The 27,052-nt window shown below is 36.6% G+C and overlaps 3 protein-coding genes across 5 annotated transcripts; 2 read left to right on the top strand and 1 right to left on the bottom strand.

Moving 5' to 3' along the window:
• The first annotated feature begins 1,115 nt into the window (after window positions 1-1,115).
• On the top strand, window positions 1,116-2,358 carry LOC147278642 (protein SOB FIVE-LIKE 5-like). 2 transcript variants are annotated; one of them, XM_086252388.1, is made up of 4 exons: window positions 1,116-1,631; window positions 1,749-1,832; window positions 1,938-2,013; window positions 2,132-2,358. In XM_086252388.1, the coding sequence occupies exons 1-4, from the start codon at window positions 1,251-1,253 to the stop codon at window positions 2,152-2,154; spliced, it is 564 nt and encodes a 187-aa protein (XP_086108514.1). In that variant the 5' UTR covers window positions 1,116-1,250; the 3' UTR covers window positions 2,155-2,358. The 2 variants fall into 2 exon arrangements, with proteins under 2 accessions (XP_086108514.1, XP_086108513.1); XM_086252387.1 differs by lacking the exon at window positions 2,132-2,358 and having other exon boundaries at window positions 1,938-2,039.
• A 1,869-nt stretch (window positions 2,359-4,227) lies between these two features.
• LOC147278641 (transducin family protein / WD-40 repeat family protein) lies at window positions 4,228-9,716 on the bottom strand. Its single transcript, XM_086250370.1, has 11 exons — window positions 9,425-9,716; window positions 9,156-9,299; window positions 8,629-8,926; window positions 8,454-8,517; window positions 8,221-8,334; window positions 7,929-8,091; window positions 7,393-7,546; window positions 6,618-7,216; window positions 5,699-5,880; window positions 5,324-5,584; window positions 4,228-4,801 (listed from the first exon to the last, which is right to left on the bottom strand). The coding sequence occupies exons 1-11, from the start codon at window positions 9,584-9,586 to the stop codon at window positions 4,486-4,488; spliced, it is 2,457 nt and encodes an 818-aa protein (XP_086106496.1). The 5' UTR covers window positions 9,587-9,716; the 3' UTR covers window positions 4,228-4,485.
• Window positions 9,717-10,633: 917 nt separating this feature from the next.
• On the top strand, window positions 10,634-26,998 carry ECA3 (endoplasmic reticulum-type calcium-transporting ATPase 3). 2 transcript variants are annotated; one of them, XM_086250788.1, is made up of 34 exons: window positions 10,634-10,824; window positions 11,073-11,123; window positions 11,260-11,293; window positions 11,482-11,499; window positions 11,935-12,071; window positions 12,707-12,781; window positions 13,202-13,247; window positions 13,769-13,828; window positions 13,923-14,003; window positions 14,152-14,237; window positions 14,520-14,621; window positions 15,170-15,223; window positions 16,424-16,525; window positions 17,001-17,059; window positions 17,906-18,050; window positions 18,576-18,683; window positions 19,187-19,339; window positions 19,507-19,611; window positions 19,719-19,915; window positions 20,599-20,710; window positions 20,857-20,955; window positions 21,050-21,195; window positions 21,344-21,401; window positions 22,095-22,187; window positions 22,932-22,982; window positions 23,130-23,261; window positions 23,460-23,561; window positions 23,858-23,912; window positions 24,665-24,750; window positions 25,296-25,444; window positions 25,806-25,911; window positions 26,018-26,071; window positions 26,369-26,420; window positions 26,591-26,998. In XM_086250788.1, the coding sequence occupies exons 1-34, from the start codon at window positions 10,792-10,794 to the stop codon at window positions 26,656-26,658; spliced, it is 3,009 nt and encodes a 1,002-aa protein (XP_086106914.1). In that variant the 5' UTR covers window positions 10,634-10,791; the 3' UTR covers window positions 26,659-26,998. The 2 variants fall into 2 exon arrangements, with proteins under 2 accessions (XP_086106914.1, XP_086106915.1); XM_086250789.1 differs by lacking the exon at window positions 14,520-14,621.
• The last annotated feature ends 54 nt before the right edge of the window (window positions 26,999-27,052 follow it).

The following is a 27,052-nucleotide window of genomic DNA, read 5'->3' as shown; positions in this document are numbered from 1 at the left end:
CATATGGCAATTACTGTTGGGCATTATCAGCAGGGCCCAAGAAAATATATGTTGGAAGTATTCGAGCAGATTTCTACCTTTTAAGAAAAGGGTTTTGTCGCCAAGCAAATGCAGCATATATTCAATTGTACACCTATAATGTACTTAAGCAACATCGATCATTTTATTATTTTCCATTTCTTCACCGACTGATTAATTTTGTGTCCTTTTTATGTTGTGTAAGATTCTATGAGTTTAGTAGGTTGGTTTTGGTTGGAATTTTTTTTTTTTGGAAGTCTCAAAGAATTGTTGTCAAGCACCAATGTCTCCAGTGTGGACTGTCTTTGAAGACCTAGTCAAGTCTCCAAATGAAATGTGGTCAAGAACCAAAAGGGTCATTGGGTCAAAGATATGTTAGAGCATGTTTTGTTGACTGATTTATGTAAGTGAGCTTTATCAGCATGGGGTCAGGAGGGAATTTTTTATTTCAATCCCATTGTTATGGCAATTAAACCATTAGGACTCAGTTTCTTCAGTATTTCCCAATTTTGGTTTGTCAATGCTAACAAAATGAAGCTTGGAGACTTGGAAGGAAACATGATATTAAAACAGTGGTTACGCTTACTGTTTAATTTACCTAATTGTTTCAGTCTCATATCCTATAGGCTAGGATTGTACAAATTTTGGGCTATAGGGTAGGCTATAGGCAAGGCCAGGCTTTGTATTACTCATTATCAATTGTGGTCATGTTTTCTGGGGAAAAAGGAAGAATGAAGAAGAATAACAAGAAGCATGCGGGCAGATATGTGATGACACTGTGTTAGTATTGGAAGTACAAACAAGCTGGTTATTGCTACAATTGTACATAAAAACGATAACTGCTTCCCTTATCACGTCTATTACCAATTGCTACTGTTTCCTCTCTCTCTCTCTCTCTCTCTCTCTCTCCCACACACAAAGCCAACTGGCAATTTTGATTCATCCACAAAGAGATAAAATAAGAAGGCCCCAAAAGATAGAGCAAAGGACAAATGTAGTCTAGGATTTGAATGTGATTTGTTTGGTTTTTTCCTCCCTCTAGCTTGTATTTATATAAGAAGAAGAGCAACATAAAGAGAAAGAAGAGGAGAGAGAGAGAGAGCAGCTTAGTGCATTGCAAAGTCTCATTCTCTTTCATCACACTGTTAGAGAGTCCTTTGGAGCCTAAATAACAGCACCTTTTTTTGTGCTCTCTCTGTAGTTTGTTTGATTGGTGAAGGAGGGGTGTGGAGATGAATATATCACCATCACCATCACAATTCAATAGTGGGTGTGAATCTGGCTGGACACATTACTTAGACCAATCCTCTTTTTCTGGAAGTCAGTTTCAGAAGGCTGGTGGTTTTGTTGATTATGCGGGAACAAAAGCAAAAGTGGAGATGGAGGAAGAGGAAGAAGAAGAGGATCTATCCATGGTGTCTGATGCTTCTTCTGGACCTCCACATTACCATGAAGATGAGCACTGCTTATATGAAGATGGGTGTTCTTTTTCTGTTTCTTGGGCTCCCAAATTGGCCAACAAGACCAGCAAAAAGAACAAGAGCAAAGCAAGTGGCAGAGAACAACATCTAGATGACACTGCTAGCTCCCCAGTCCTCAACTACTACTCTAAGGCAAATTTAATCAGTCTCATAGAACTAATATGCACTGTTAGTCTTATACATTATAATTAATGCACATATTTGTGTGTTGGGTCAGTGGTGATTTACATAATGATTCTTGTTTTACAGAAAAAATTGACTCTCTCCAAGGATGAATCTTCAATGGAGAAGGTGTTGGATTACTCTGAGGGTTTCTCTGCAACACATATGAAGGTCTTTCTTTTTTTCACTCCTAATTCTCTGGTCTTTTTCCATTTTCATTCTATCATCTGCTTACAGTCGTCTCATAAATGTGGTGCCAATTTTGAATTCTTACAGGGGAAATCTGCATTGCTTCAGCACTTTGGTTTCTTGAAGTCATCTCTATCTAAAAATCCAGCTTCACAAAAACCAGGTGACACCCTGCATATTCTTTCTTGAATTAATGGTTTTTTTCCCATCAAACTCCCAAAAGGAAACAAGGATTTGACTCTTCCAATTGTACCAAACTTGTGTCCTGTTTTTTTGCACAGGTGATTTCCAGGGAGGAAGCTGAGAGTGATATTATATGCATTGATTATGATGGGAATGAACTATTTCCTCTGCTGCAGTTTTGGAGAGAGACTTGGGAACAATGTAAAAGATAAAGGCAATTAGATCTCTAAGGATCTTGTTCGGTTGTTCCTTACTTTTTCCCTTTCTTTCTTTCCAATTTAATCTTTAAATTTTATTTCTTCTTGTCAACGCAGTGGGAAACAACCTGAGTACATAAAATATTAATAAATTTTCAGACTTTGATTTTGTTTTGTCATCAACAATAATCAAGTAAGTAACTTGTGGGTCTTCTTTAGGAAAAATCTTTAGATGCAATGAATGTATACAACGCTCTTCTCACATTCACTTATTACATATTAGTTATATGATTAAAAAAAATATTGTATAGAACCGTTAAACTTAAAAACTTCTCCTCCGGTGTTACATGCATTAAGCCACTATAACCTCCCCTCAAATTTGGTCCATGCTAATAAGGATATGGACCCAGAAAAAAATACCCAAACATATTATTAATACGGACAATATTATTCACTCTTTAATTACCTTTTAGTAAACTTTATTTGAGTGTTTTAAAAGTGATAAAATGTTGATTTTAAAGCGTGCAAATATAAACTGAGAGTGTGAATAATAATGTATTACATTTGGTAAACAAGGGTGAAGATTAAAACGAGTAAAACTTATTGTAGAAAGAGTTGTCGTCCTCTCAAAAGCTGAGGGTTTCTGCATTTTCCATTGATAAGCAGATAACTATTTGCACCCACCCACCACCCACATATAACTACAAGGAGAGTCCATGATTAAGCATTCCAAAGGCCGAAAGCCAAAGAGCAATAAATGACCCACTTTATTCTTCTTCAGCTTGCCAGCCTAGCTTACAACAACTTCTAGGTGGGTAAAAATTAAAATTTGGCACTGCAAGCCAATCTAGGGCTCGAAAAAGACAATTTCTTTGATGGAAGGAAGGAAAAGGTAAGCTTCATTTTCAACCAAAAGAGGCACCCCACCACCCTCTGATAGCTACCCACTAAGCATATGATCCGTAAATTATATATTGGGTGCAATTATTGAATTTGTTTTGGAGAGTTCTTTGAAAACCATTTTAGTGAGGGGTTGCCATCCTCAAATTTAGCACACCATATCTTGGAAAGCGACTTAAATTTTAATTGATTTTCATCTTTTTTTTTTTTTTTTTTTGTAAGAAAAGTGGAAAAGACAAGACCATGCACCTCCCTGTCTGGTGGATCCTCCTTTGTTGTACTACTTGTTCATATGAAATTATCAAGTACAGTTAAATAGAAGATTACCAAAACTATATACATGCATGCCTAATAAATGCTTGGCAGGCAGATTACAGAACATATATGAGAATACATGTTGGATTCTCTAGGGTAACCTTCTCATTATCATATATTGACATCTTGGAAACATAAGACAGGAGAAAATATCCCTTCTCTTAATTTGCTTTTCGTACTCTTTAAGTATCCTCTTGATTCAATCAGCACCAAAAATCCTAATGAAGTTCCTAATCCCATTACCAGTTGTTATTACCAGTATTTTGTGTTTCATCTTCACGGCTTAGCAAAAACATGATTACTATTAGTTCTTTTTACTCTCTGCAGATTGCAGAGTTAAAACTTTGTCCAATATTTATTACGCCATTGCCTCGTATGCCAAAAGGCCCAAAACTATTATGGAGAAAAGAACAAAGTTGTTGAGCATTCGCAATGACGCAGGAACAAAAATTTAAGACTGAAGCAAAAATAGAATCGTCACCATCAATGGCACATGGACCTATCATTGCCATATAAAAGAGTAAAACTGAGAATTAGAAGTTATCAAAAAGCACCATCTCGTACATGTACAGCACCCTCATTTTCCTATATGAAAAAGTGACTTGCGATTTGATCACTAGAAGAGGTCCAAGTTTGAATCCTCAGATTAGAAAAGAAGCGAAAGAAACAAACAGATTATGGCAACTCAGTCTCTACATTCTACAAATTTGATACAGTTGGAACACAACAGCATAAGCGTTATTTTTCCAATTCCTTATGCAATCAAATGGACGAACACATCATGTACAACTTTTAGAGTGTATTATTGGGCAGAAATGCAAAAGATCAAGTACCTCAAATACAGGAATTTAGATAGATTAAAAAGAATTGGAAGACAAAAAAACTACTTTAACATGTTAACAGGAAAATTTTGAAGAATACAATACACAACATGCTTTAGCCCCCCCAGTGACCAAAGAAATAAAGGTATGGCAACATATAAGAGATTGATTGCCACATTTGATCTCCCTATAAGGCTAAACCCTCGTTGACACATACTCTTATGTCCCAAAAATATGTCTGTGTACAGGTGCGGAGTCAAAAGTTTTAACCACTTCCATCCATGGTTTGTCTATCATCAAGAGGGAACTTTTGGAAAGATGTCCAATAAATAAAACTGGATCTCTAAACGTAAAAAATTCAAAATTCTTCCTACCAATGAGTTTACTCTTAGTTTGGCTGTCTGTCATTTTTCGTTTTAGTTTCCCGTTAATGGAATTACTTTTCAAATTCTTCAATGTTGGGTCCTGGCCATTTATCATGTCACTTTCATCATCTCGATCAATCGGCATCCCAAAGTCAATCCAGCACATTGCCCTAAAGCATAAAAGAACTTTAGTTATTAGGTATATATGATAACAGATGATAGCCCCAAAAAAATATTTGCTGCAGAACCCATTAAGCACATTGCAAATATCAGGGGATAAACAGGGCTTAACCATAATAGTCCTACATAATAAGGTTAAACATCTTTATATTTGATCTGGTCACAGTATGGTACAGCACTCCATTGCCATGCTCTCATAGGCACACCAGGCATATGGCTCAGCCTCTGTGGCTACCTAGGGACCCATGTTAAGCAAAAGCAATGGTGGCATGATATATCATTCCTACATGTAACTCCAAGATTTAACTACAGGGTTGGGAACAGCAACTTATTGCAATACCCTCTCAATGTAAAAGCTGGGTTTGAACCCAGCTCACATTGCCTTTGGACATTGAAACCATGGATTGTTATTTAACTTGATTTCTTTGGTCCTATTAGCAACTTCTGATGTTCAAAGCTATAGAAATAATCACAAATCACACATCCACACCAATAAGGAAAGAGGAGAGCACCTGGCACTATAAACAATGACAGAAGATGAACTTGTAGAGGGTGGGAAAGAGATCCCGATAACTTCGCCTGGAAATTCTTGGAATCTCTTGGGCAGAACATATGTATGCTGTCTCGACCAGTCTCCCAATTTTCTCTCCTCTACATCCAATGCATATACCTGATTTGAAGATGTTGTGAGTACAAGCACATTGTTGTTTCGTGGAGAAAAGCCTCCAGCTGTCACAGAGGCACTATCCAGTCTTGAAATGAACCAGTGCTGCCTGTTTTACAAGAATAAAATGAGTCAGAATAGCACATTGCTCAGTAGACATTAAAAAGAGAGTTTATAATCAAGTACAGATGCCAGGTGAAAAGAATCTGGCATAGTTTCATACCTATGTATCTCCAGATTAAATACATAGACATCTCCAAAGCAGTTGATGGCAGCCAACCACTGCCCATCAGAACTGGTAAACATTTTTGTTATTGGAGGCTCGCTAGGTGGTAATTCTTGATCATGTAAATCACGGCAAGGAGTGAACATGTGTACTAGTTCTGAGCTGCCCACATCCACCACCTGAAGCATCCAAAATAAGTCAAGAAACAGAAGCTGCATAATGATTAGATGGTGAATGCAATATAAAGAGACTGTCCAATCTTATTCATTAATTATTTTATTTTTGATAAGTGACTGTCCAATATGTCTTAAGAGTCTAAATGATCAAAGCTCTTTAGCGTTTCTTTTAGCCTCACCTAAAATTTAAGGCAATGCTGATAAATTTTGATTCAAAGGCACAAGCATTAAGCATTGCTTAAAAATCATATTGTTTTTGGCAATAAAAATAATGTATATATACACAAATTTATGTTACAGATGTCAACTCCAACAACCAACAGGAAATAAGTTCCAAAAAAATTCACACAACAGCAGCTATGTAATAGGTACCCGCCTGTTTCCCATATGCTTATGAAAAGAAAAGAAAGAAATAAAATCATGAAAATCAGTGCTGCCTATAGCCCTCAGCAATTACTTAAAAATCTGTGAACTGCAACTTACTCAAGCTCTAAACCTTGAAAAAAGCTATCAGTTGAGTGAGAAAGTATGTTTATCTACAAAGTTAATGACAAATCCAGAGCGAAAGCAAGGTATGTGGCACCTTCTGAACTTAACATTAGTCACCAAGAAATGAACCTTTTACAGTCAAACCCCCAAAAAGTTTTGCTTCAAAGAGGAAGCATAATAAAATGTAGGATGGATGAACTAAAGTAATGAAACAAATAAATAAAATAGAGCAACAAAAAGGGACATCTTACATATATTCTTCTATCATGCCCTGCTATCATCAAGCGGGAAGAATCAAAGCTAAAAACCATTGAATGGGCAAATGGAAGTTTCATAGGAAGTTGCCTTTTATTAACAGTCAATGCAGATTTGCCAACTTTACACTTCTTCAAATCAAATAGGCTAGGTTTCACATGGTCAGAATAAGCAAAAAGCTCCCCTGTATTAGAAATGGCGCTGCAAATGATCTTCCGAGATGCCTTAGTCTTAACTCGAGCCAGGAGATCTGTTGAGGCTAGGCCCCCTGAAGGGCCACGAGCCATATCCGGAAAGGCACCACTTTTTGCACGAACACACAGGATATCCAACCAATGAGAAGCTTGAACAAGAAGCAATGATGTTTGATTGAATGCTGTATTAAGCACCAGTTGAATGGATACTCTCTGAGGCGCAGGGCAGATATCATGAGGAGAGAACTTCGTGAACTCCCTAATAGAGTAGGCAAAGAGCTTTGTGTCATCACCAGCAGAGATAAGCATGGGAACACCCAAATGTGCCCATTTATGATAGCTGAAATTAACAGGCTTTTCCCTACGACGGGCTCTTTTTATCCCTTCATCTGGCAAGGGATCTGCCAATCAAAGTATAATTCAATTTAAGAACTAGAAAACAGATAACAAGATACAAAGAACATAGATCAATTGAAAACAGGCAAACATGACCTGGTGTTATGTGTGAAAAGGGCAAGATTGAAATAATAAATGCAACAAAGCAAAGCATGAAACATTGCATAAGTTATGGACAGACCTTCTCTGCTGATTGGTACAGCAACCGTCAAAGCCCTAACATCATGTGTATGAGCTCTTATATAACCAACATAGATCCATTTCTTCATCACATCAGTGGAAGACTTCTCATCACTAGATCCGACTGTCTCACTAGAGAGCTTATAAAGAATAACCTACCAAACAAATAGCAGACATTGATGTAGTGGTAGTTGACCCATCAGGTTGAATAAGAAGTACATATTCCTTGGTAAAATTAGCAAATAAAAACCAAAGAACCATAATAAAAATTGAATTGTGAGCCAAAAAACCTCAATCTTAGCTCAAAACGTCTTAAAAAATTTTATAAGTGAGTTTGAAGTCTCTAATTTCCATCTGTTTCCATTTAATAGTTCAAGATGTTAAAGAATAATAAGAGACTGATCTTGTTACTAATCATCAGTTTATGACTAACATACAGAGACACTGGATATATATACCAAATTTGAATTTCCTAGAACAGCAGAGTATCAACTCAAAACTATGATTTTTGTCTGAAAAAAGAGCAAAACCCTGTACCTGACCATCAGAACCAGCAGAGAACACCCTACTATGGCTGGGAGATGCTGCCAGAGCATTCACATCACCCTTGTGGTAAGAATGTGCCTGCAATAGAGTCCCATGCTGACTGTCCCAAAACTGAACACTGCCGGTACTGTCTGCACTCACTAGGGTCCCACACCTGGTGTAAACAAAGAACTCAATTTTTAGAAAGGGCATTTCAGAAGCTAAACCCCAATTGACACAGAAATAGAACAGAAAATCAGTATCATAAGCTGCAGAAAATTATAAAGATGCCGCCCAATTTTACCTCAGAGAAAGTAATGACCACACACAGAGTTCAGGTCCACTACCCAAACCTCCGAGTCCAACTGTAATCCTGTAGATCTCATGGCCCAATTTAGCATCCCAGCATCTTACAATTCTGCCCAAAGAAAAGGTCATCACATGTATGATCAAAATGACAATAGTCTAGAAATTTATGCTTGACTTAAGTTCACAAGAATCACAACAAGCACAGTTGGTCTACACATTCATACATACCCATCACTGCTCCCTGAATATATAAATTTTGCATCAGGACTCCATGTCACACTTAAAACACGTCCTGAAAATACAACATGACCAAAAGCTTTAAAACAAGGAAAAAAGAGAGCCTCCTCAGGGAAAGAGAGCAAAATTCCAAGAGATAGAATGACAAAGGGGAGTAGATTCTCACCACTGACCCTGGGTAACGATTTAGTGTAAACAAACTCATCTGTGTCAATAATACTGTAAATTCGCACACAACCATCATCACAAGCTAATGCTATGCGCGGGTCCTCAACAACTGATTGCTCATGAATCTCATCTGAGTCGGAATCATCTTCGCTATCACTGGTTTCCGAACCATCCCCTTCAGTAATATTAGCCTTTAGAAACCCATTTCCAACAGGGTGGGACTTCGATTCTGTATCATTAACACACGGTGACACAGCCATTTGCCAGATTGAGACCCCAATAGATTCCAACACGGTCTACAAATGCAAAGCAAATCTTAGTCACCGCGTCTAATAATCCATTACACATCATGACAAGCATTTCGAGATTAGAAAAACAGACTTTGAAAATGTTTATTATCACTAATAGCTTAAAGTATGGCGTAGAAGGTAAACAATGTAAACATTTATTTTAGCTATATGGAAGTGTATCCCCTGCTTCCAGTCAGCAATAGTGAGTTATAGTATTACAAACAGAAAATCATACCTTCTGCTTCAAATGGAAAAGATCCCATTGCGAAACCGAGCCATTTATGCTCGATGAGAACAACCGACCACAAGGCAAGCCATTCGAGCCAGCCCGACACCAAATAAGCGACGAGGCTCTCGATTCAGGGTCTCCATGAATCGTCTGAGCACAAAACAAATCAAATATTGGTATTCCTATCTATCAGTGTGAAGCCAATAATTGATTGAAAAATAATTAAAATTTGAAAACATCATTTATGGAAAAAGTGCGTGCAGTTGCTATTGTACCAGCTGACAGTGCCAGCCGACAGAGCCGGGAGAGACGAGCCAAATCTCGAGCGAGCCGTCGTCGCGAGCTGCGGCGACCTGAGAGTCGTCGACGCTGGTGGCTAGGGCTACTACCGGAGACGGCTTCCAATCGATTGAGCTGTTCCTGTAAGCTTCGAGCATGTTCGCGCAGCCCTGCAGAAGATTAGGGTTTATAGATTAGGGCTTGGTGTTCTTCTGAGTTTGTGGTTGTATGAGTGACTGTCAGAGCAGTGTGAGGGAGATGATGTGAGGGGCATCAGAAAGAGAAGAGAAGGCGATGCGTAAACAAGTTTAGGTTTTTGAGGGTTTAAGCGCCGAAGTTGAGTGTAGGTCTTGCTACATGTGGACCGGACCCTTTCGATCGAACCGGGTTTAGCATGGCATGTGTGGATTGCTATTCAGGCCCATACATTTAATCAATACACCCGTATCATAAGTTTCAAAAATTTATCTTTACATCATATAATGAATCATGGAATTAAAAAAAATCACAAATTTTTTACCTTTTACCTTGGGCAAATAGAAAAGTTTGAAAAGAAAAATTAATTATTGAGCAAAACTCTAAATACATATAGCTTTATGAACTTATTGAAAGCGTAATTAATTATTAGTGGACATTAGACGACTGATAATGGGCGTGTATATCGTGCTAAACCTAAGGTATTTCAAAAATAACTTATTTCATGTATACTTATAATTAATTGTATTATGCTTAAATCGTTATATCATATAGTTTCAAAAAATTGTACAATATCTCTATTTAAAAAACCTAATTTTTTTATGGCAAAAAAAAAAAAAAAAAAAACCTAATTTTAGTATGTATCGCCTTTTCTTTTCTTTGGATGCTCTCACATGTCCATCACCCCAATTCACTTTGACTAACAACTTCACATCCTCAAAACTTATAACTCATCTTCTTCTTTTCTTACGTGCAACATGTATTACGTGCCAAAGCCCATGCCAGGAAGTATTTATTTCATATGGGCCAAGGCCCAAGTCAGTGGGTCGAGGCCCAAGTTGTCACAATCGCTTAATACGCTGCGTAGCGACAATTATATAATGGGCTTTAAAATCGTGACTCGCGTGGTCAACAAGGGCTAACAAAACGTAAGGCCGGACAGAACTCAGAAAGTTACTTAAACTTAACGTCTCGCTCCAAATCCAAAGCGTGAAAATGAACTCCCTTTTTTCGCCTTTGTTTTAGATCTTAGCCAACGCCCACGAGCTGATACACAACAGTTACACAGTTACACACACACAGTCACAGAGAGCTGAAGTAAGAAAACAGGAAAGAAGAAGACGAAGAAGAACAAGTTCCAAAGGCTTCGTCTCCGATCACGCCCTGAATGGAGGACGCTTACGCCAGATCCGTCACTGAGGTAATTCACACCTCCTTCTTCATTCTCCTGCAAAATCTCACCATTAGAGGATGATAACCAGTTCCGGCGCAGTTCGAATTCTCATGCAAATTCGAACCGGTTTTCTTGAGGCGGAGCAATTGAAATATGTTATGGAAGCTTCTCTTCCAGCATTTCTCTGTTCGCATGTGCCTGTGTGTGTTGTTGCTTCCATTTGTATAGTCAGTCAGCAATTCATTTATTTGTTTTCTTATTGTATTTTTGCTTAGGTCTTGGATTTCTTTGGCGTGGACCCGAAAAAAGGTCTTACCGACTCGCAGGTATGGTAAAGTTTGTTTCTTCAGAGCTCAGACTAAAATTTGTATTGGCTGGTTGGGCATTTGGTTCAAACAAAACGCAGTGGTTATCGTTAATTGCTATTATTGCTCAAGGTTTGAATTGCTATATTGTTTGCAGGTCGGGGAGCATGCAAGACTTTATGGTAGAAACGGTACGTTTTCTGCTCCTAAAATGGGGTACTTCTAGTTTTCTTTGGTACTATAATGGGTTACTTTTAGTTTCTTATACACCAAGTGTGAAATTTGGATTCCTTTTCTGTTTTTATTATTGTTTTTACTCCTCTCTCTGATTCTAATCCGGGTTTCTGCTTTGGTTGCATGCTTCAAATATGGTCTGCAGTGGTTCCGGAAGAGAGAAGTAAGTACACCATACTTTCCCTCTCCCTTTTCCGCTCTCCATTCTCATTTTCCATAAAGCATGTTTTTATGACTCTTACATTCAACCTCCTTGACCCACATTACAAAGGTTCTAAATGGGGCCCAGAAAGATTTTGATAGCCTCTTCTGATCCTGGATGGCAATGCACCACCAATAATTTGTTAATACTCCCAATACCACAAAGCATAGAAAACCTCTATCGTGGTCATTTTAGAAGAGGTGTCTGGCTTTGCTGAGTTTGGTGAGAGCTAAAATGAAGAGTTCTAGGGTGTTTGAACACAAATTGTCTGCCTGAAATTTATTTATTAGGAGTATGCTACTAGTATTGATCTAACATTCTGATAACGGTGAAATTTTCACTAATCAACATCCTTCATTTTGTCTGTACTGAATATTATCTATATTCCATATGCAGGGGATTCATTCTGGAAATTGGTTTTGAAACAGTTTGATGATTTGCTTGTTAAGATATTGATTGTTGCGGCAATTATTTCGTTTGTTCTGGCTTTGATTAATGGAGATACAGGCTTGACAGCTTTTTTGGAGCCTTCTGTAAGATTTGATTTTTTCTGCTTTGCTAAATTGATGGCTTATGATTTTTTGTTTTTTTATAAGAAAACTGATTTCTTATTATTATTGTTGTTGTAAATATTTTTTCAAAGTGTGTCTGAACACTTTTCTCGAAAATTAAAGTATGTTTGGAATTCGCCTTATAGGGGTACCAACCAGCCAAAAAATAGAGAGGATAGTATGTATGCATGTCCTTCTTTAATTTATGTTTCCTATCAAAAAGAAAGAAACATAATATGTATGTTAGTATAGTTAAAGATGTCTAGCATGTCTTGGTGTTTTTCATGGCCTGCAACTTTTACTTTCCATGTCTAAATGTGGTCCTTAGTGTTTGATTGGCAATCAACCATTATCTCTTCCATTATTGCTTTTGCCACCTAAATGTCTTGATGCATGTCTTTTTGTTATTGAAATACGTCTTGCACAAATTTGTTGAAGTTCTGAACCTTTCCAATTTAAGGCTTCAAATGTTGCAATCTTGTGAAAACACTTTTCTATGATGTTGATTGACTTCTACATCTTGGATGAAGCACATGGGATACAACTTGGTCTTAATAACTTCATTTTTTTCTCTTTAAAAGAACTATTCTTTTGTTTTGAAATTATTGGATGCACAGGTTATCCTAATGATATTGGCTGCAAACGCTGCAGTAGGAGTGATTACAGAAACAAATGCAGAAAAGGCTCTTGAGGTAACTTTTGCATTTATAGTTTTTCAGAACTCAGATAAATACCAGGAAACACTTGAAAGGCTACCAGTTCAAGTGGGTCTTTTCTTTTATGTAGAACCCAAGCTTCCTATTTCTAAGTTCATTCTCATTGAAACTTCAAGTTATGTATAATATTTTGATTGGTCAATAAAACTTGTGTTAGCGTGTTAGAGCTCTACTCAACCGTCACCCTTCCCCATGTACACGTGGCTACCTCTTTTAATGCATGTATGTTATAGGTTGCATGCTTTGCCCACATTGTAGTCTTATTTTCTGTTTTCATTGTAGAAGATTAATGCATGAATTCGAATATGAAACCTACTTTTTGTTGTGGAACTTCATTACTTAGTCCATGCAGCTTCATCTCATTTTCATTTCTGCTTTTTACCCTTGATATTGTAGGAGCTACGCGCATACCAAGCTGATATTGCAACTGTTCTGCGCAATGGTACAGAAAATTTTAATGAAGTGACTCGACTATGCTAAATGCTGTCTGTTCTACAATGTTATGATTTCATGTTTTTAGTCCTCTTTTGTATTTGAACCTTTTCTGTCAGGAGCTTAAATTATGAAGTTCGTATCATAAGAATTGTATTGTGATGGTTCTGGCGGAGATCTCATCAGAATGATCTTATGCTTGTGATATAGTTGTCTTTGTTTGAAAAAAAGATCCGATTGAGGAGAAGTTTAATATTTATAATTGCTGATTCTTTTGGATACTTTGTTTTAATGGTTAAATGTGATTCCATGCCTGGATCTGGATCTTGGGGATAAAGAGGGGAAGTGGAAGGGACATTGTTGATAATGCTTGAAAAAGGAAGATAATTTCTAAGTACAACTTTTCGTTTTGGAATAGTGGTTGAAGAATAAAATCGTAACAATGACATATCAAATTGCTTGATGCTTGTAATGTGCTCAAAATCATCATCTTTTATCACGCAAACCTCATGTAAATGCAACTCGTTGCAGGCTGCTTCTCCATACTGCCAGCAACAGAGCTCGTCCCTGGGGATATTGTAGAAGTGGCTGGTAAGTTGGTAGCATGCTGTGAGTCTGCAAAGCTGGTTTATTTGTGTAGTTAATCGTAGGTTCTGAACTTTATTTGGTTTGTGTAAATGTATAGTGGGATGCAAAATTCCAGCCGATATGAGAATGATTGAGATGCTAAGCAATCAATTACGTGTTGATCAGGCAATTCTTACTGGTATATCTGCTTTATTTACCTAATATTTAAATCAAATGGATATTTATTATTACTGTTTTTGTAAATTTTATGGATCACAATTATTGATTACATAATGATTAAGCACATGGGGATCCAGTATGTGAAAATTTTGGTTTGATGATGGCAGGTGAGAGTTGCTCTGTGGAAAAAGAGCTTGAGTCCACCACTGCAGCAAATGCTGTATATCAAGACAAGACAAATATTCTTTTCTCGGTATAAATTTATATGTTTTTTTGGTGTTTCCCTGTGTACTGGGAGTTGACCCCTCCTCCTCTCCTCTCCCCCCCCCCCCCCCCCCCGGTGATTGTTCCACTATATAGTCTATATTCTCCTCTTTACCTGATTTACAAAGAGATTGCATTTTATTTTGAAAAATGATGACATTGTGCCCCTTTACCTATTTTAAGAAACTTGAGAGAATGTGTTGAGCAAGATTTGTTATAACTGTATCATTTTCAAAGCAATGATAAGTTTCCAGCATATCTTGATCCCCAGGGTACTGTAGTCGTGGCTGGTAGGGCTAGAGCTATCGTAGTAGGAGTTGGAACCCAAACTGCTATGGGTGGCATACGCGATTCGATGTTGCAAACGGAAGATGTAAGGATTGTAAATTCAGATTTTGTCAGTAGTTTGTCTCTAGACATGTTCTTTAACCAATGCCAGTAGTTTGTCTGTAGATATGTTCTTCAACCAATGTCAGTAGTTTGTCCTTAGACATGCACAGGAACTTGTTTTCTTGCTTTAAAATTTTGAATTTTCTTTCTAGCATTGAATTCTGGCAAGCCATTTGTGTATTGCCATTTTACTGCCTAGGTCCAAGTGGTGTGGGTCTGCATATTTTTGTGTTTCTCCATCTTTTCCTAGTTGAAACATTGGTAGGGAAATGATGGAAAGAATCACAACATAGAGCGTTGGTACTAGAAATATCTTTACTCCATGGAGACCATGACCATGCTTATAGTTCACTACTATTCTTTGACATTGTACTTCGTGAAATTATGTCCTTTCCTCACTGCCCCTCCCCCTTTCTTTCTGAAATTTGTCCAGAAAGAAAACTTAAAAGAAAGATCCTTAGTCGAATTTGTATTTTGTACATGGATGAGCAAGGTTTACTTCCATTTATTCAAATATACCGCTTTTTGCAGGAAGTGACACCATTGAAAAAGAAACTGGATGAATTTGGTACTTTCTTGGCCAAGGTAGTTCTCTAAGTTTTCATTTTGGGCATTGATCCCTAGTATTAGGTTTTTTTTTTCCTTTCTTTCTTTCCTTTTTCTTTTGGTATCATACTTGTGTTTTCTGATATTGCTTGGAGAGATCCGTTAGTAAAATTGACTTTTAGGTGTCAAATCAAAGCACGTAGTTTTTGTTGCATATCTGTACTATTAGCCTTAAAAAGTTGGATTTAGGCAGAACGGTGAACGTCAGGTCCAGGAGGACCTAGATATAATGAGTGGGCAAAATGGACAAATACTCCAGTTGTTGACCTGAAATTTTTATTTTTTATTTTTTTATTTTTTTATAAACGACGCCTTCTTGACCTACATTAGGCTTTTTCTCTACTAGGACCGTAACAACATCTGTGCTGCATAGGAATTTTTTAGACTATTTTGTAATGGTGATTCCTTTGGTTTTCACATTTTTAGTTTGACAAAATATCCTTATGAAAACTTGAAAATCAATGTTATAATTGAAAAAGCAAGTTAAAATAATTTAAACTCCATAAAGTTCAAAAGCTACCTTACACATTGCATTAACTCCATAACTACCCCCCCTTCCATTAATTACATAGCCACCCACTTCTTTCCTATCCATTTGTAGCTTCCTTGTACTAATTAACTACCATTTTGTTTTAAAGAAATAGAATCATTTTTTTGGGTGTTAACCACCCATTCTATGTAGCTTCCTTTTGTAAAAGGAAAAAAAAAAGAAGAGAGATGACCTGATCTGGTGTACCAACACCACATAACATAAGAGAGATGATCTGATAATATTTATGAAAAATATAGTAAGGAGAGACCTAGTGTTTTGAAAGAAACAAGGAGGCATTCATTAAAATGATGTAGTTTAATAAGGATATTTTTGTCCAACGAATGTTTTAACACATGTTCTCACTCACTTTTATATAGTTCAGATTTTCTTTGCTAAATGACAAAGTTTTGGTTGACTGACACTCCACGGAGAGATCATTTCAAGTAATTGCCATTTTTCTTATGAATGTTATGCATTTTGCATTGCCATACAGATAGGACTAAGAAGTTTTCTTCTGACTTCTAATATGATTCAGTCATGTCTCTTCGAAACTCTCTTTACTTAATGGAATGCTAGTTACTTGCTAGTTGCTACATAGAGAAATCTATACTGCTTTACTTGCTCTCTTAATTTTGTTGCATTACCAGGTTATTGCTGGTATATGTGTACTGGTATGGATTGTAAATATTGGTCATTTTCGTGACCCTGCTCATGGTGGGTTCTTACGTGGTGCAATTCATTACTTTAAGGTAACTTTTCATAAATTTTGTCCATCATTTAGTTTCACTGTGAAATCTCTTTTAGGTTTACTGATGCCTTATTTACTTGCAATTACAAATTTTGTTCTTGGAGTTTTACTGGCATAATGAGAGAAGTGTCTGTTTACACTAGTGGATGTGTCTGTGATAGTTCAGTCAATTTCTATGCAAATGTGTTTGGGTCCTCCAGATATCGTGTGAGAATAATGTGTTATGTGGTCCCCTGTTTGCATTCCCATGCATTTTCTGCATTGGAGCTGCCTCAATGTTGATGATAATATGGATGCTAACTTGCATTTGTAATGCTTCTGGTGCTCAAAGTATTGTTATTTTAGTCATTTTTTATTTTGTTGGTCCCATTTCTGTTGTTTTGCTTTTCTTTATGCTGAATTTCTGTTGCAATGGTTTTTCCCTCTCACTTTTTCCTGATCTTATGTTTCTAAACTATTTTCTTGTGCCCAACAAGATTGCAGTAGCACTTGCAGTTGCAGCAATTCCTGAAGGACTTCCAGCTGTCGTTACAACGTGAGTGCTTGAACTTTTACTAGGTTATAGAACAAATGACAAGAAGTTATTGTATCCAGTATGTATTAGTTAATTCTTCTATGGAAAAGGCACTCCATTCTGAGTCCAACTTCCCGATATGGATTTGATTGCTTGTTGCATCACAATCAAATAAAGTGTACTGTGGGATAGGTGATCGAGCTTGAAATAGGGTGTCAATTTGTTTGGCGTGAGAAAGGCACTCCATTGTGAGACTAGGTTTCGATATGGATTTGGTATTCGGTTGTCTCATAATCAACAAATAAAATGTGGAATAGGTGATAGGAGCTGGAAATGGGGTGCCATTTGTTTGGTGAGAATTTAATTTAGGGCTGAAAGGCTCTAAAGATTTCCCCCTCTTAAATGACTCTAGATGCATTTTACTAATGGAGTGATAGAAATAGCTGATGTGAATCTAAGCATGCATAGGAAATTTTTTATTTTATTAGTTATATTCAGGAATGTGTTGGAAGTTGAGGTGCCAACATTATGCCTCAAGATCCTCATAATCACCTTGTATACCATTACATTAGCCATGTATTGGTTGGTTTTCAAGGTGCTCAACTAGCTTGGTTGGAAAATTCCTTTGGTGTAGTACTAAGGACCTGTGATCAGATTCTTCCTTCACCATGGGTTGGGGTTTAGGGGATGACAGAGGACTGCTATTAGTTGTATAGCCCATAGTTGACTGGGACACAAATGGAACACAGTGAAATCTACTTGTTCGAATGTAATATGCTATCTCATAGTAAGCAATGAACGAGAACCATCAAGCCTTATCTAATAGGAAGCTAATCTGTATCTGATGTTTTTTCATCATTGTTCTAGTTGTTTGGCTCTTGGGACAAAACGAATGGCTCGGTTGAATGCCATTGTAAGGTCTTTGCCATCTGTGGAGACCTTAGGCTGCACTACGGTAATTTGCAGTGACAAAACTGGAACTCTGACAACCAATATGATGTCTGCCTCAAAGGTGATTATCTCAAGACCTTGTCATAGTAAGCAATTGCACATGGCTTTTTTGATCTTTTGCCTTCCTAAATTGCTGTATGTAGCCAGGAACATAAATTATCACTGGGGTTGGGTTTTTATAACTTTCTTTTTTCTTTTCGTATACTTTATGGAATCAGTGTGCTTCTGTTTTGGTTAATTTATGGCTTTAAATTGTCTTTATATATTACATGCGGATGGAAACTAGTAATAACTTTCCTGGTCTCTCTGATGCTTGAAGTCATGTGAAATGGTTTTGTTCTGTGTACAAGTCATCAGTGCAATTGAAAGAAGCTTCTTTACTTCCCTCGCTAAGGTTTTACAATAATTATATTACAATATCTTGGCTACCTGATATGATAATCTCAAACCTACAGCTTGTTTTCCTGATTTGAAATCCTGGAGTGTAAATTTCAAACTTGCTTCACAAACTACCATTGTTGGTGGCTTGGTGTAATTATATTGGCTTTAAAAGAATTTTCACCACTTGCTACTTTTATCTCTTCAGGTCTGTGTGCTTCATACTGTACAGCATGTTCCTGTTATTTCCGAATACAATGTCAGTGGAACAACATATGCACCGGAAGGCATTATTTTTGACAGTACTGGACTTCAGGTAGTTTATGTTTGGATATTTGTAATGGCGACATAATATATGCATATATTGAAACACACTATGTTCTCTGTGCCCCTTGTTTCTTTATATGGCCATATTTGGCATATTGCCAATCCTGGCTGAAAGTGAAAAATTCAATGCTACATATAAAGACATGTGAGACCGGGTGCGAACTTTGTTTCATATTGTAATGTACTTGATTCACTTGCAAGTCAGCTGTAAAGCATCAGCAAATCTGTGTCATGACCTGATATCCCATATAAGTTTTCAAGAATAAATGTTTCAGAATTAAAATAAGCCAAACTCTATGGCTGGTGAAAAATTCTTTAAATAGACGTATCTTGTTTATATTTGTCTCAATCATCTTTCAGTAAAATTATTATTTCTTTCAATCTTGGAAAGTAATTACTTAAGAACAAATCAATAGTATAAGTTTTAGGTTGTTCAAATCAATAGTATCAGTGTACTTAGTAAATGTACTTAGTGTGTGATTTATTTTGCAGCTTGAATTTCCAGCTCAAATGCCTTGTCTTCTTCACGCAGCAATGTGTTCAGCACTGTGCAATGAATCTGTCTTGCAATATAATCCAGATAAGGATAACTATGAAAAAATTGGCGAGTCAACTGAAGTAGCCCTCCGCGTCCTTGCAGAGAAGGTTCATTTCTGTACTTATAACTTTCTGTAAAGTCTTGATATCAGCTAATACTACAGTTTTCAATTATTTTTTTCTATTTTTCCCTTCGTTCTCTATTCTTTTTGTCATGCAGTTGTTTCAAGGTGTATACTTGTAAGTTTGTAACTTCATTTTTTTTTTCTCTTCAGATTGGTATTCCCGGCTTTGATTCTATGCCATCTTCCCTGAATATGCTGAGCAAGCATGAGCGTGCATCTTACTGTAATCACTATTGGGAGAACCATTTCAAAAAGGTTTGTCTTGATATAAAGAGAAATACAGTGGAACAATTTCTAACATAGCATTTATGTCTTCAGTAAGAACTTGGTGTTTGCTTATTGGTTCAATGTATGCTTTGTAGATTTCTGTTGCAGATTTTACTCGTGATCGGAAAATGATGAGTGTCCTTTGTAGCCGAAACCAGTTGCAGATTATGTTTTCAAAAGGTGCTCCAGAGAGTATTATTTCTAGATGCACAAATATTCTGTGCAATGATGATGGTTCCACTATACCACTAACCACTAGTATCCGAGCTGAGCTGGAATCAAGGTTCCACAGGTTAGAAACATTTTCTTCATCATTTATTGACTGTGTTGCCATTTAAGCTATTTTTGTACTGTGTGCAAAGCATTATGGAATCTGTAAAGGTGTGTTTTATATTCTGCTCACCTAACATTGATTAGACCCCCTAAAATGAGTTAGTCCCTATTCAGAGTCAAATCTCTGCGGATAGGTGCATTAGATTTAGCTTCAGTTTATCTAAATCTGTTTATTTTGTTGAGAAATTCTCTAAGGCAACATGTTGAGGTTCACACACTGTTCTTAGGTTTTTATTACCCAGCAGTTTAGACTTTGTGTAGAACTCAAATTTAGTGCTGGAATCAAATCCTAATGGGGCATATTCAAAATGTGGACTGGGCTTAATTTTTTTCCTTTTTATTTGGTCATAAACTTGATTATTTTCTTGCGGCTTTAGTTTAATGCTCGTGTTATGTATTTTACTCTCTCTCTCTCTGGCCTGAGTGCTCATCATGTAATCTGTCTCTGTGGCTTGTGTGATCATCTTGTGCTCACATGGTATGTATGCATTTATGTTGAGTTTGGAGGCGCCTGTGATTGATCCACTAACTGTTGCGCTCAAAGTTCTTACTAGTCAAGCCAGTCTAGATGTTTGTACTGGCAGGCTTCTGTTGGAATCTTTTGGAAGCATTTCATTGTATAGATATATATTTTTTGGTCAGTTTTGCAGGTAAAGAAACATTAAGATGCTTGGCTCTGGCTTTGAAGCGGATGCCCATTGGTCAACAGACTCTCTCCCATGATGATGAGAAGGATCTTACATTCATTGGATTGGTATGCTTTCTTTTCAAAATAGAAAGTCAAGCTTGTTTGGTGTCTATATCAAATACTTGCTTAATACTTGTTTTTATTTACTTACCACACGTTCATCAGCATTATTAATTTTAGTTGTATACACTTTTCCTCTGTCTCTTTTGAAGGTTGGAATGCTTGATCCACCAAGAGAGGAAGTGAGAAATGCTATGCTTGCATGCATGACTGCTGGCATACGCGTTATAGTTGTCACTGGGGATAACAAGGTAAGTCGTCCTTTTATGAATGGATGTATGCTCATGCATGAATATATCCACATACATGGTTAGAATAGCCTTTTTGATTTTGGACACAATTCAGTCCACAGCCGAATCCCTTTGCCGCAAAATAGGTGCTTTTGATCACTTGGTAGATCTTGCCGGACACTCCTACACTGCAACTGAGTTTGAAGAATTACCAGCATTGCAGAAAACGCTGGCATTGCAACGTATGGCACTATTCACCAGGTATGCTGGTTGCATCTGTGCTGTATCTTGTCAATTTTCTATAGAAGTTTGAGTATTTAACGTGCGTTCTATCTTTTAAATCAACTTTCCAGCCACTTTTGCTCTTTCAAATTCTTGTGTAATTATGCATGTTTTCTCTGATTTTTAGGGTTGAACCTTCTCATAAAAGGATGCTCGTTGAGGCCTTGCGGAACCAGAATGAAGTGGTACACCTCTTATAACTTAATGACTGGATGGTGAATCATTTTGTGCATGCAATAACTTCATTTTTTAGGCCAGGAATCAATGTTTTGCTCCCTGAAAATATGTAAACGAAGTTATTCACTTGAGGGTATGAGTTGAGGGTATAAGTGATTGATGAGAGAATTAGTTATTTTACTATGGGTTTTTATAATTTGTTTGTCCTCTAACGTGCTGGTTGTGTTTTTATTCTTAACTTTTTCCACCCTTTTTCAATCATGCAGTATCATGCTTGTACTTCTCGTACTAGAAAGGGAAAATTAATTGTACATTGAGAGAGAGAGAGAGAGGAGGGGGGGGGGAGGACAGAACACAGTCATATATCACATATTGACTCTAGAAGATTCTCTTTTAGTCTTTTGAAAAATGTATTCTTTTTCCATTAAGTTTTATCTAAAATGAATTTTTCCCAAGGTGAGAGTTACTGCAGAGTGATTTAGGAATTTGTGAGGAAATTTTTGGAAAGGATTGTGTGTGCAGATGTCTTGTAACTGACCAAATAGGATTTTTTTTTTCTTCAGATGTCTTTGTGTGCATGTGTATGTGTTTGTCTAATTGATGCATGTGTGCTGTGATTGTGTTTATTGCATGTTTATTTCTATACTTTTCTTTAGACTTACCTGAAACGCTGGGGGGTGCATGGAATGTTTGTTTGTTAGGTTGCAATGACTGGTGATGGTGTTAATGATGCACCAGCACTAAAGAAGGCAGATATTGGAATTGCCATGGGTTCCGGAACAGCTGTTGCCAAGGTACACATCTATTTTACTTTAATTAATAAAGAGCTTTCTTCTTTTGGTAAGAAACTTAAACCACATGACCAATGCACTGGCTGAGTGCCAGCCCTAACAGCATGATAATGCCTGATGACTATTGCAGTCTTCAAACTGAAGTTTCCGAGTACCTATACATTATCACTAAGTGAAGAGGCCATTGGTAAGTGGCCTCTTCTCAAGTAGTATTGCAATTTAGCTTATCTTGAAGGCATATCTGCATGTAAGTGCATTTACGTATTCAAAAGCTCAAACCCATATGTAACTTCTTTGTCATGTATAATTAAAGACAATAGTATGTACTATCCAATTTACCTAGCATTTACTTGATTCTTGTGAATTATTAACTGAAAATGTAAAATAAGGTGCACTTTTTTTGCCAATGGAATCCAAAATCCACTTCTATACAGTAAACTGAGATACACTGTTTTCACCCATGTCCTTCCAAAATAAGCCTCTATACTTCTAGGTCCTAAAGCCATTCTCAGCTTAGAGTACATTGTGTTACCCTAACTTTTATAGAGAGCTACTATTTGCACACCCTTTTTTTTCTTTTTGCACACCCCTATTAAAAAAAGGGTGTGCAAATAGCAGCCCTCCTTTTATAATAGCAGTTGATAATCCTGCACGGTTCCAGAAAGAAATCAAGTGATATTACTGGTTTCATTGTCATGTGCATTGTATTTTCATTCTTCTCATCATTGTTATCCTTGCCTTTTTCAGAGTGCTTCAGATATGGTTTTGGCCGATGACAATTTCGCCACTATTGTTGCGGTATGCCTGTCTTTCTCCATTTCTCTTTTCAAAATTATTTTTGGCAAGTATTGTATTTTTAGTACTTTGTAAGAGACAAGGACTCTTACATTGAAAGGAAAAGTATATTTTTTCTGTTCAACTCTATGAATGGTTAATTCTTGACAGGCTGTTGCAGAGGGAAGGGCTATATACAATAACACGAAGCAATTCATCAGATATATGATCTCTTCAAATATTGGTGAAGTAGTTTGTATATTTGTGGCAGCTGTACTTGGTATACCTGATACCCTTGCCCCTGTGAGTTGATTTACAGTTTTTTATCTTTCATTTTTCTACTCATTCGCATTGTATGCGAGAACAGAATATCTTCTGCTTCTTTAGTTTCATGTCCTGAAGTTTATTTAGATCTTTTGCATGTTCAGTTGATGAGCCTATTTATGTGTCATATTTGAAGTCTGGGAATTTTTTTTAATACTTTATGAAAACTTTTTCCAGGTCCAGCTCCTATGGGTCAACTTAGTTACCGATGGATTGCCTGCCACTGCTATTGGTTTTAATAAGCAAGATTCTGATGTGATGAAGGCTAAACCTCGTAAGGTATTGCCTTTGTTTTGTATTTGTTTTTTTTTTCTCTTCCTCCTGCTATTTGTCTTCAACACTGGTTTCCTCAAAGTGGCTAAATGAGGAATGACCTTGGGTTTTGTCCCATTGCAACCTTTCAATTCAGTTGCCTCTGCTTGTAAAGCATTATATAAATTGGACATTTTTGTTTTGTCTTATTAGGTGTATTTACTTTCCATTGATATATTATTTTAATCACATAGAATTATTCCCTTTGTGGTTGAAAGAACTATTTTTGGCGTGAAGACCCTTTTAATTCTATTTGTGTGCAGGTCAATGAAGCAGTTGTTAGTGGATGGTTGTTTTTTCGTTATTTGGTAATTGGAGGTATGCATAAATCATATAACACATGAATCCTGGTGTTTTTTATGCTGATTGCATGTGCTGGTTTGTTTTACCTAGTAGCTATGATTTGTAGACATGGCAGACTTCGCAAATCACACACAAGGACTGCTCTACATAAATAAATTTAATAAAAATTGTAAAGCTTTATAATATTAAGTAAATTTCTCTTTCTTTTACATATTGTTTTTCAAATGATATCCATTTGAGTCACTTTGTTGATTAATTTCATTGTCTGGGACATCGTAATTCTGCAAATTTATAAGCTAATGTTTGAACAAAAAGAATTGGGATCACTTACAGAACAACCTTTTGATCCCTATTTTTGTTTTTATGGTTGCATTTCTTTCCATATGAATTAATGCAAAAAAGCAGTGCATATGTTCACAATCTTGTTTTTCATGACTATTTGTTGCAATGTTCAGAAGTAATGCTGGCAAATAGTTAAGAACTGAAAATGTAACGTGAAAACCTTCTACGGTTTTTCTACAACACCTTGATGAAATTCTAAATTGTAATTTTGTAACTGTTATCTTTTGCCATATAAATTATTGGTGAACTGAATAAAATATCACCAAGGTAGCAGGTTACTAATCGCTTAATCAGTCTATCCTTTGGTGTCAACATGATTGATCCTATTTGTTTAGGCTTTTTTTTTTTTTGATGGCATGATTCAAATTTTCTGTAAATGTGTTTATTTTTCACACGCAAATCCAATGAAGGTGTATGAATTGCAGCTTATGTTGGGCTTGCCACAGTTGCGGGATTTATATGGTGGTTTCTTTACTCTGATAGCGGTCCTAAACTACCATATACTGAATTGGTAAGATCCTACAGCCTGTTATGAGTACTTTTAATGGATTACTGGGTTCCTTGGAATAGGGAAAGTTGGGTCTTCCTGGGTACAGTCTCTGTTGTTATGTTTGTATGACTCGAATTTGTCTTTTAATCTAGTCTCTGGAAAGCTGTCGTGGAGATTTCCTAGAATATGAAGACTTTAGTTTTTTGTGTTTCTGGTAAAATAGATGAGGAATAACCTGAGTGATGCATCCTCCATACATTGGACAAAATGAATTATGTCTGTTATACCAAAAGAAAAAAGTGTCCTTCAAATTCATGTTGAAGCCAAACTGAAAACTGAGTTATGGGGGACTTTTCAATTTGTCATATGAAGTTCTGCATTGTTTTAAATTATTGTTAGATCTCTTTTGTGACTGAGTAAAAGCAAATGGAGGAGTTCCTTTGGTTGATATTTCTACGGTTTTAATGGTTACCTTTGTAGAGATGTGTGTAGACATTTATAATAACCTTCATTATGTATAAATTGTGAAAAACTAGTTTTTCATTGTCATGGTTCTTTTTTTTCAGATGAATTTTGATTCGTGCTCCACGAGGGAGACAACTTATCCATGCAGTATATTTGACGATCGCCATCCATCAACTGTGTCCATGACTGTGCTTGTGGTTGTTGAAATGTTCAATGCTTTGAATAATCTCAGTGAAAATCAGTCTCTTCTGTGAGTATATAAGTTGGTATTAATATTACTTCTAATATTTGAAAAACATTTTTGCCCCAACTCATTTGACTTAACAGATTGTAAGCATGTAAAATTTATGGGTAAAGCTAGCTAAGCTATTAGTCCTGCTTTACATGTAAGTATATAAGAGATGAATTTATGATATGGTTCTGTAGACATCTTCTACTGCTTTAATAAAAAGCTGTTATCTAGTTTTGTCGACTCTGTTGCTTTTGATTGGTAAAGAAATGGCGTTCTGTCTTCTTATCCAAAAAAACAAAAAGTGTTTTGTCTGCCACTAGATCCTATATAACTTATGTAGACTAGACTTGTTTTAGCACTAACCTTTTGTGGTTTCCAGTGTTATCCCTCCATGGAGTAACTTATGGCTTGTTGGTTCAATCATCCTAACGATGATCCTTCACGTTCTAATATTATATGTGCATCCACTCTCTGTTCTTTTCTCTGTAAGTAGTTTCCTCTACCTGTGCTTGTGGTCGACTACTCCTTTTGTCCTTTGTTATTTTATGCCAATGGACATTATTATTGATCCCCCAATATTTTGTGCTGTAGGTAACACCATTATCTTGGGCTGAGTGGACTGTTGTGCTATACCTTTCATTTCCTGTATGTGGTTCATCTTTCAGAGTCCTATTTTCTAATTTTTTGCCTATTATCCAGATGACAATAATATTTGCCTGCTATTATAATACCTTAAGGATTTTAAATTTCCGTGAAGAAGTGAAAATTTCTCTTATGCAAATAAAGAAATCTTAAGAATTAAAATTCATAAAACTTCATGTTGCTTTTTCACTGTAAAGAATAACTATGGAAAGTTGTTTAAACGGAAATAATACATTAAACTGCAATTGGCAGCTTCTCTTTGTCAACACTCATTCAAGCTCCATTCTTTATGTGATATAGGTCATAATCATCGATGAAGTGCTGAAGTTCTTCTCAAGAAGTTCTTCCAGTGGTAATCTTTATTCTTTTTATCGACTTTTCTCATTTTCATCTCAACAAATGCACTAATCTCCTTGTCTTATCTTTTATAATTTATAAACATGCATGACCAAAGTTAGCCTGGATCAGATGAAATACTTTATTGTTCACTTGTAGATTTGACGACTGTTGCTTTTGCTGTAGGTAAAAGATTCAATTTCCGGTTGCGGAGGCGTGACTTACTGCCAAAAATGGAATCGCATAGCAAGTAGAAATGGAGCTTTATGTGACCCAAATGTTGGAGATAAATTCCTTGTGAAGCCTATGTTTTGTCATCCTTCAACATATAAGAGGAACCATGGATTCATGATGGTTACTCATTCAGATGCTTTGCCAAGATAGAGGAGCGTGGATAACCTTGCAGAAGTCGGTCGTATCCAATCTTGTACTGTTATAAACACTCTTACCCTCATTTTGCTTTTTTGTAAGCAAATTACGTGCCAAAAAGGCCCTTATATGAAGGGGAAAATACCCCAAAAACAAAATGTCAGAGGAACAAATAGCAGAGATGGCTCATTAGTCATGTGGCTTTTTATAGCATTACTTTTTTTTCGTCACATTCTTTCTTCTAGTGCTGGGTTTTGGGCATGGGACCCTCTCTCTGGA

This window comes from Dryas octopetala, chromosome 7, assembly GCF_963921425.1.
Source record: "Dryas octopetala chromosome 7, drDryOcto1.1, whole genome shotgun sequence".
NCBI lineage: Eukaryota > Viridiplantae > Streptophyta > Magnoliopsida > Rosales > Rosaceae > Dryas > Dryas octopetala.
Note: the sequence above shows the minus strand (reverse complement) of the source record. Positions and strands in the feature narration are given on the sequence as shown.

Bases quoted from the DNA above. Each gene is read 5' to 3' on its own strand.
- LOC147278642 (XM_086252387.1), top strand. From the start codon at position 1,251: ATGAATATATCACCATCACCATCACAATTCAATAGTGGGTGTGAATCT. The intron at 1,632-1,748 runs GCAAATTTAATC...CTTGTTTTACAG, and splicing joins TCCTCAACTACTACTCTAAG to AAAAAATTGACTCTCTCCAA. The intron at 1,833-1,937 runs GTCTTTCTTTTT...GAATTCTTACAG, and splicing joins TCTCTGCAACACATATGAAG to GGGAAATCTGCATTGCTTCA.
- LOC147278641 (XM_086250370.1), bottom strand. From the start codon at position 9,586: ATGCTCGAAGCTTACAGGAACAGCTCAATCGATTGGAAGCCGTCTCCG. The intron at 8,335-8,453 runs GTATGTATGAAT...TTCTTTGGGCAG, and splicing joins TATTCAGGGAGCAGTGATGG to AATTGTAAGATGCTGGGATG. The intron at 5,585-5,698 runs GTATGAAACTAT...CTTGTAAAACAG, and splicing joins TTTAATCTGGAGATACATAG to GCAGCACTGGTTCATTTCAA.
- ECA3 (XM_086250788.1), top strand. From the start codon at position 10,792: ATGGAGGACGCTTACGCCAGATCCGTCACTGAG. The intron at 23,562-23,857 runs GTATTGCCTTTG...ATTTGTGTGCAG, and splicing joins TGAAGGCTAAACCTCGTAAG to GTCAATGAAGCAGTTGTTAG. The intron at 25,445-25,805 runs GTGAGTATATAA...TGTGGTTTCCAG, and splicing joins AGTGAAAATCAGTCTCTTCT to TGTTATCCCTCCATGGAGTA.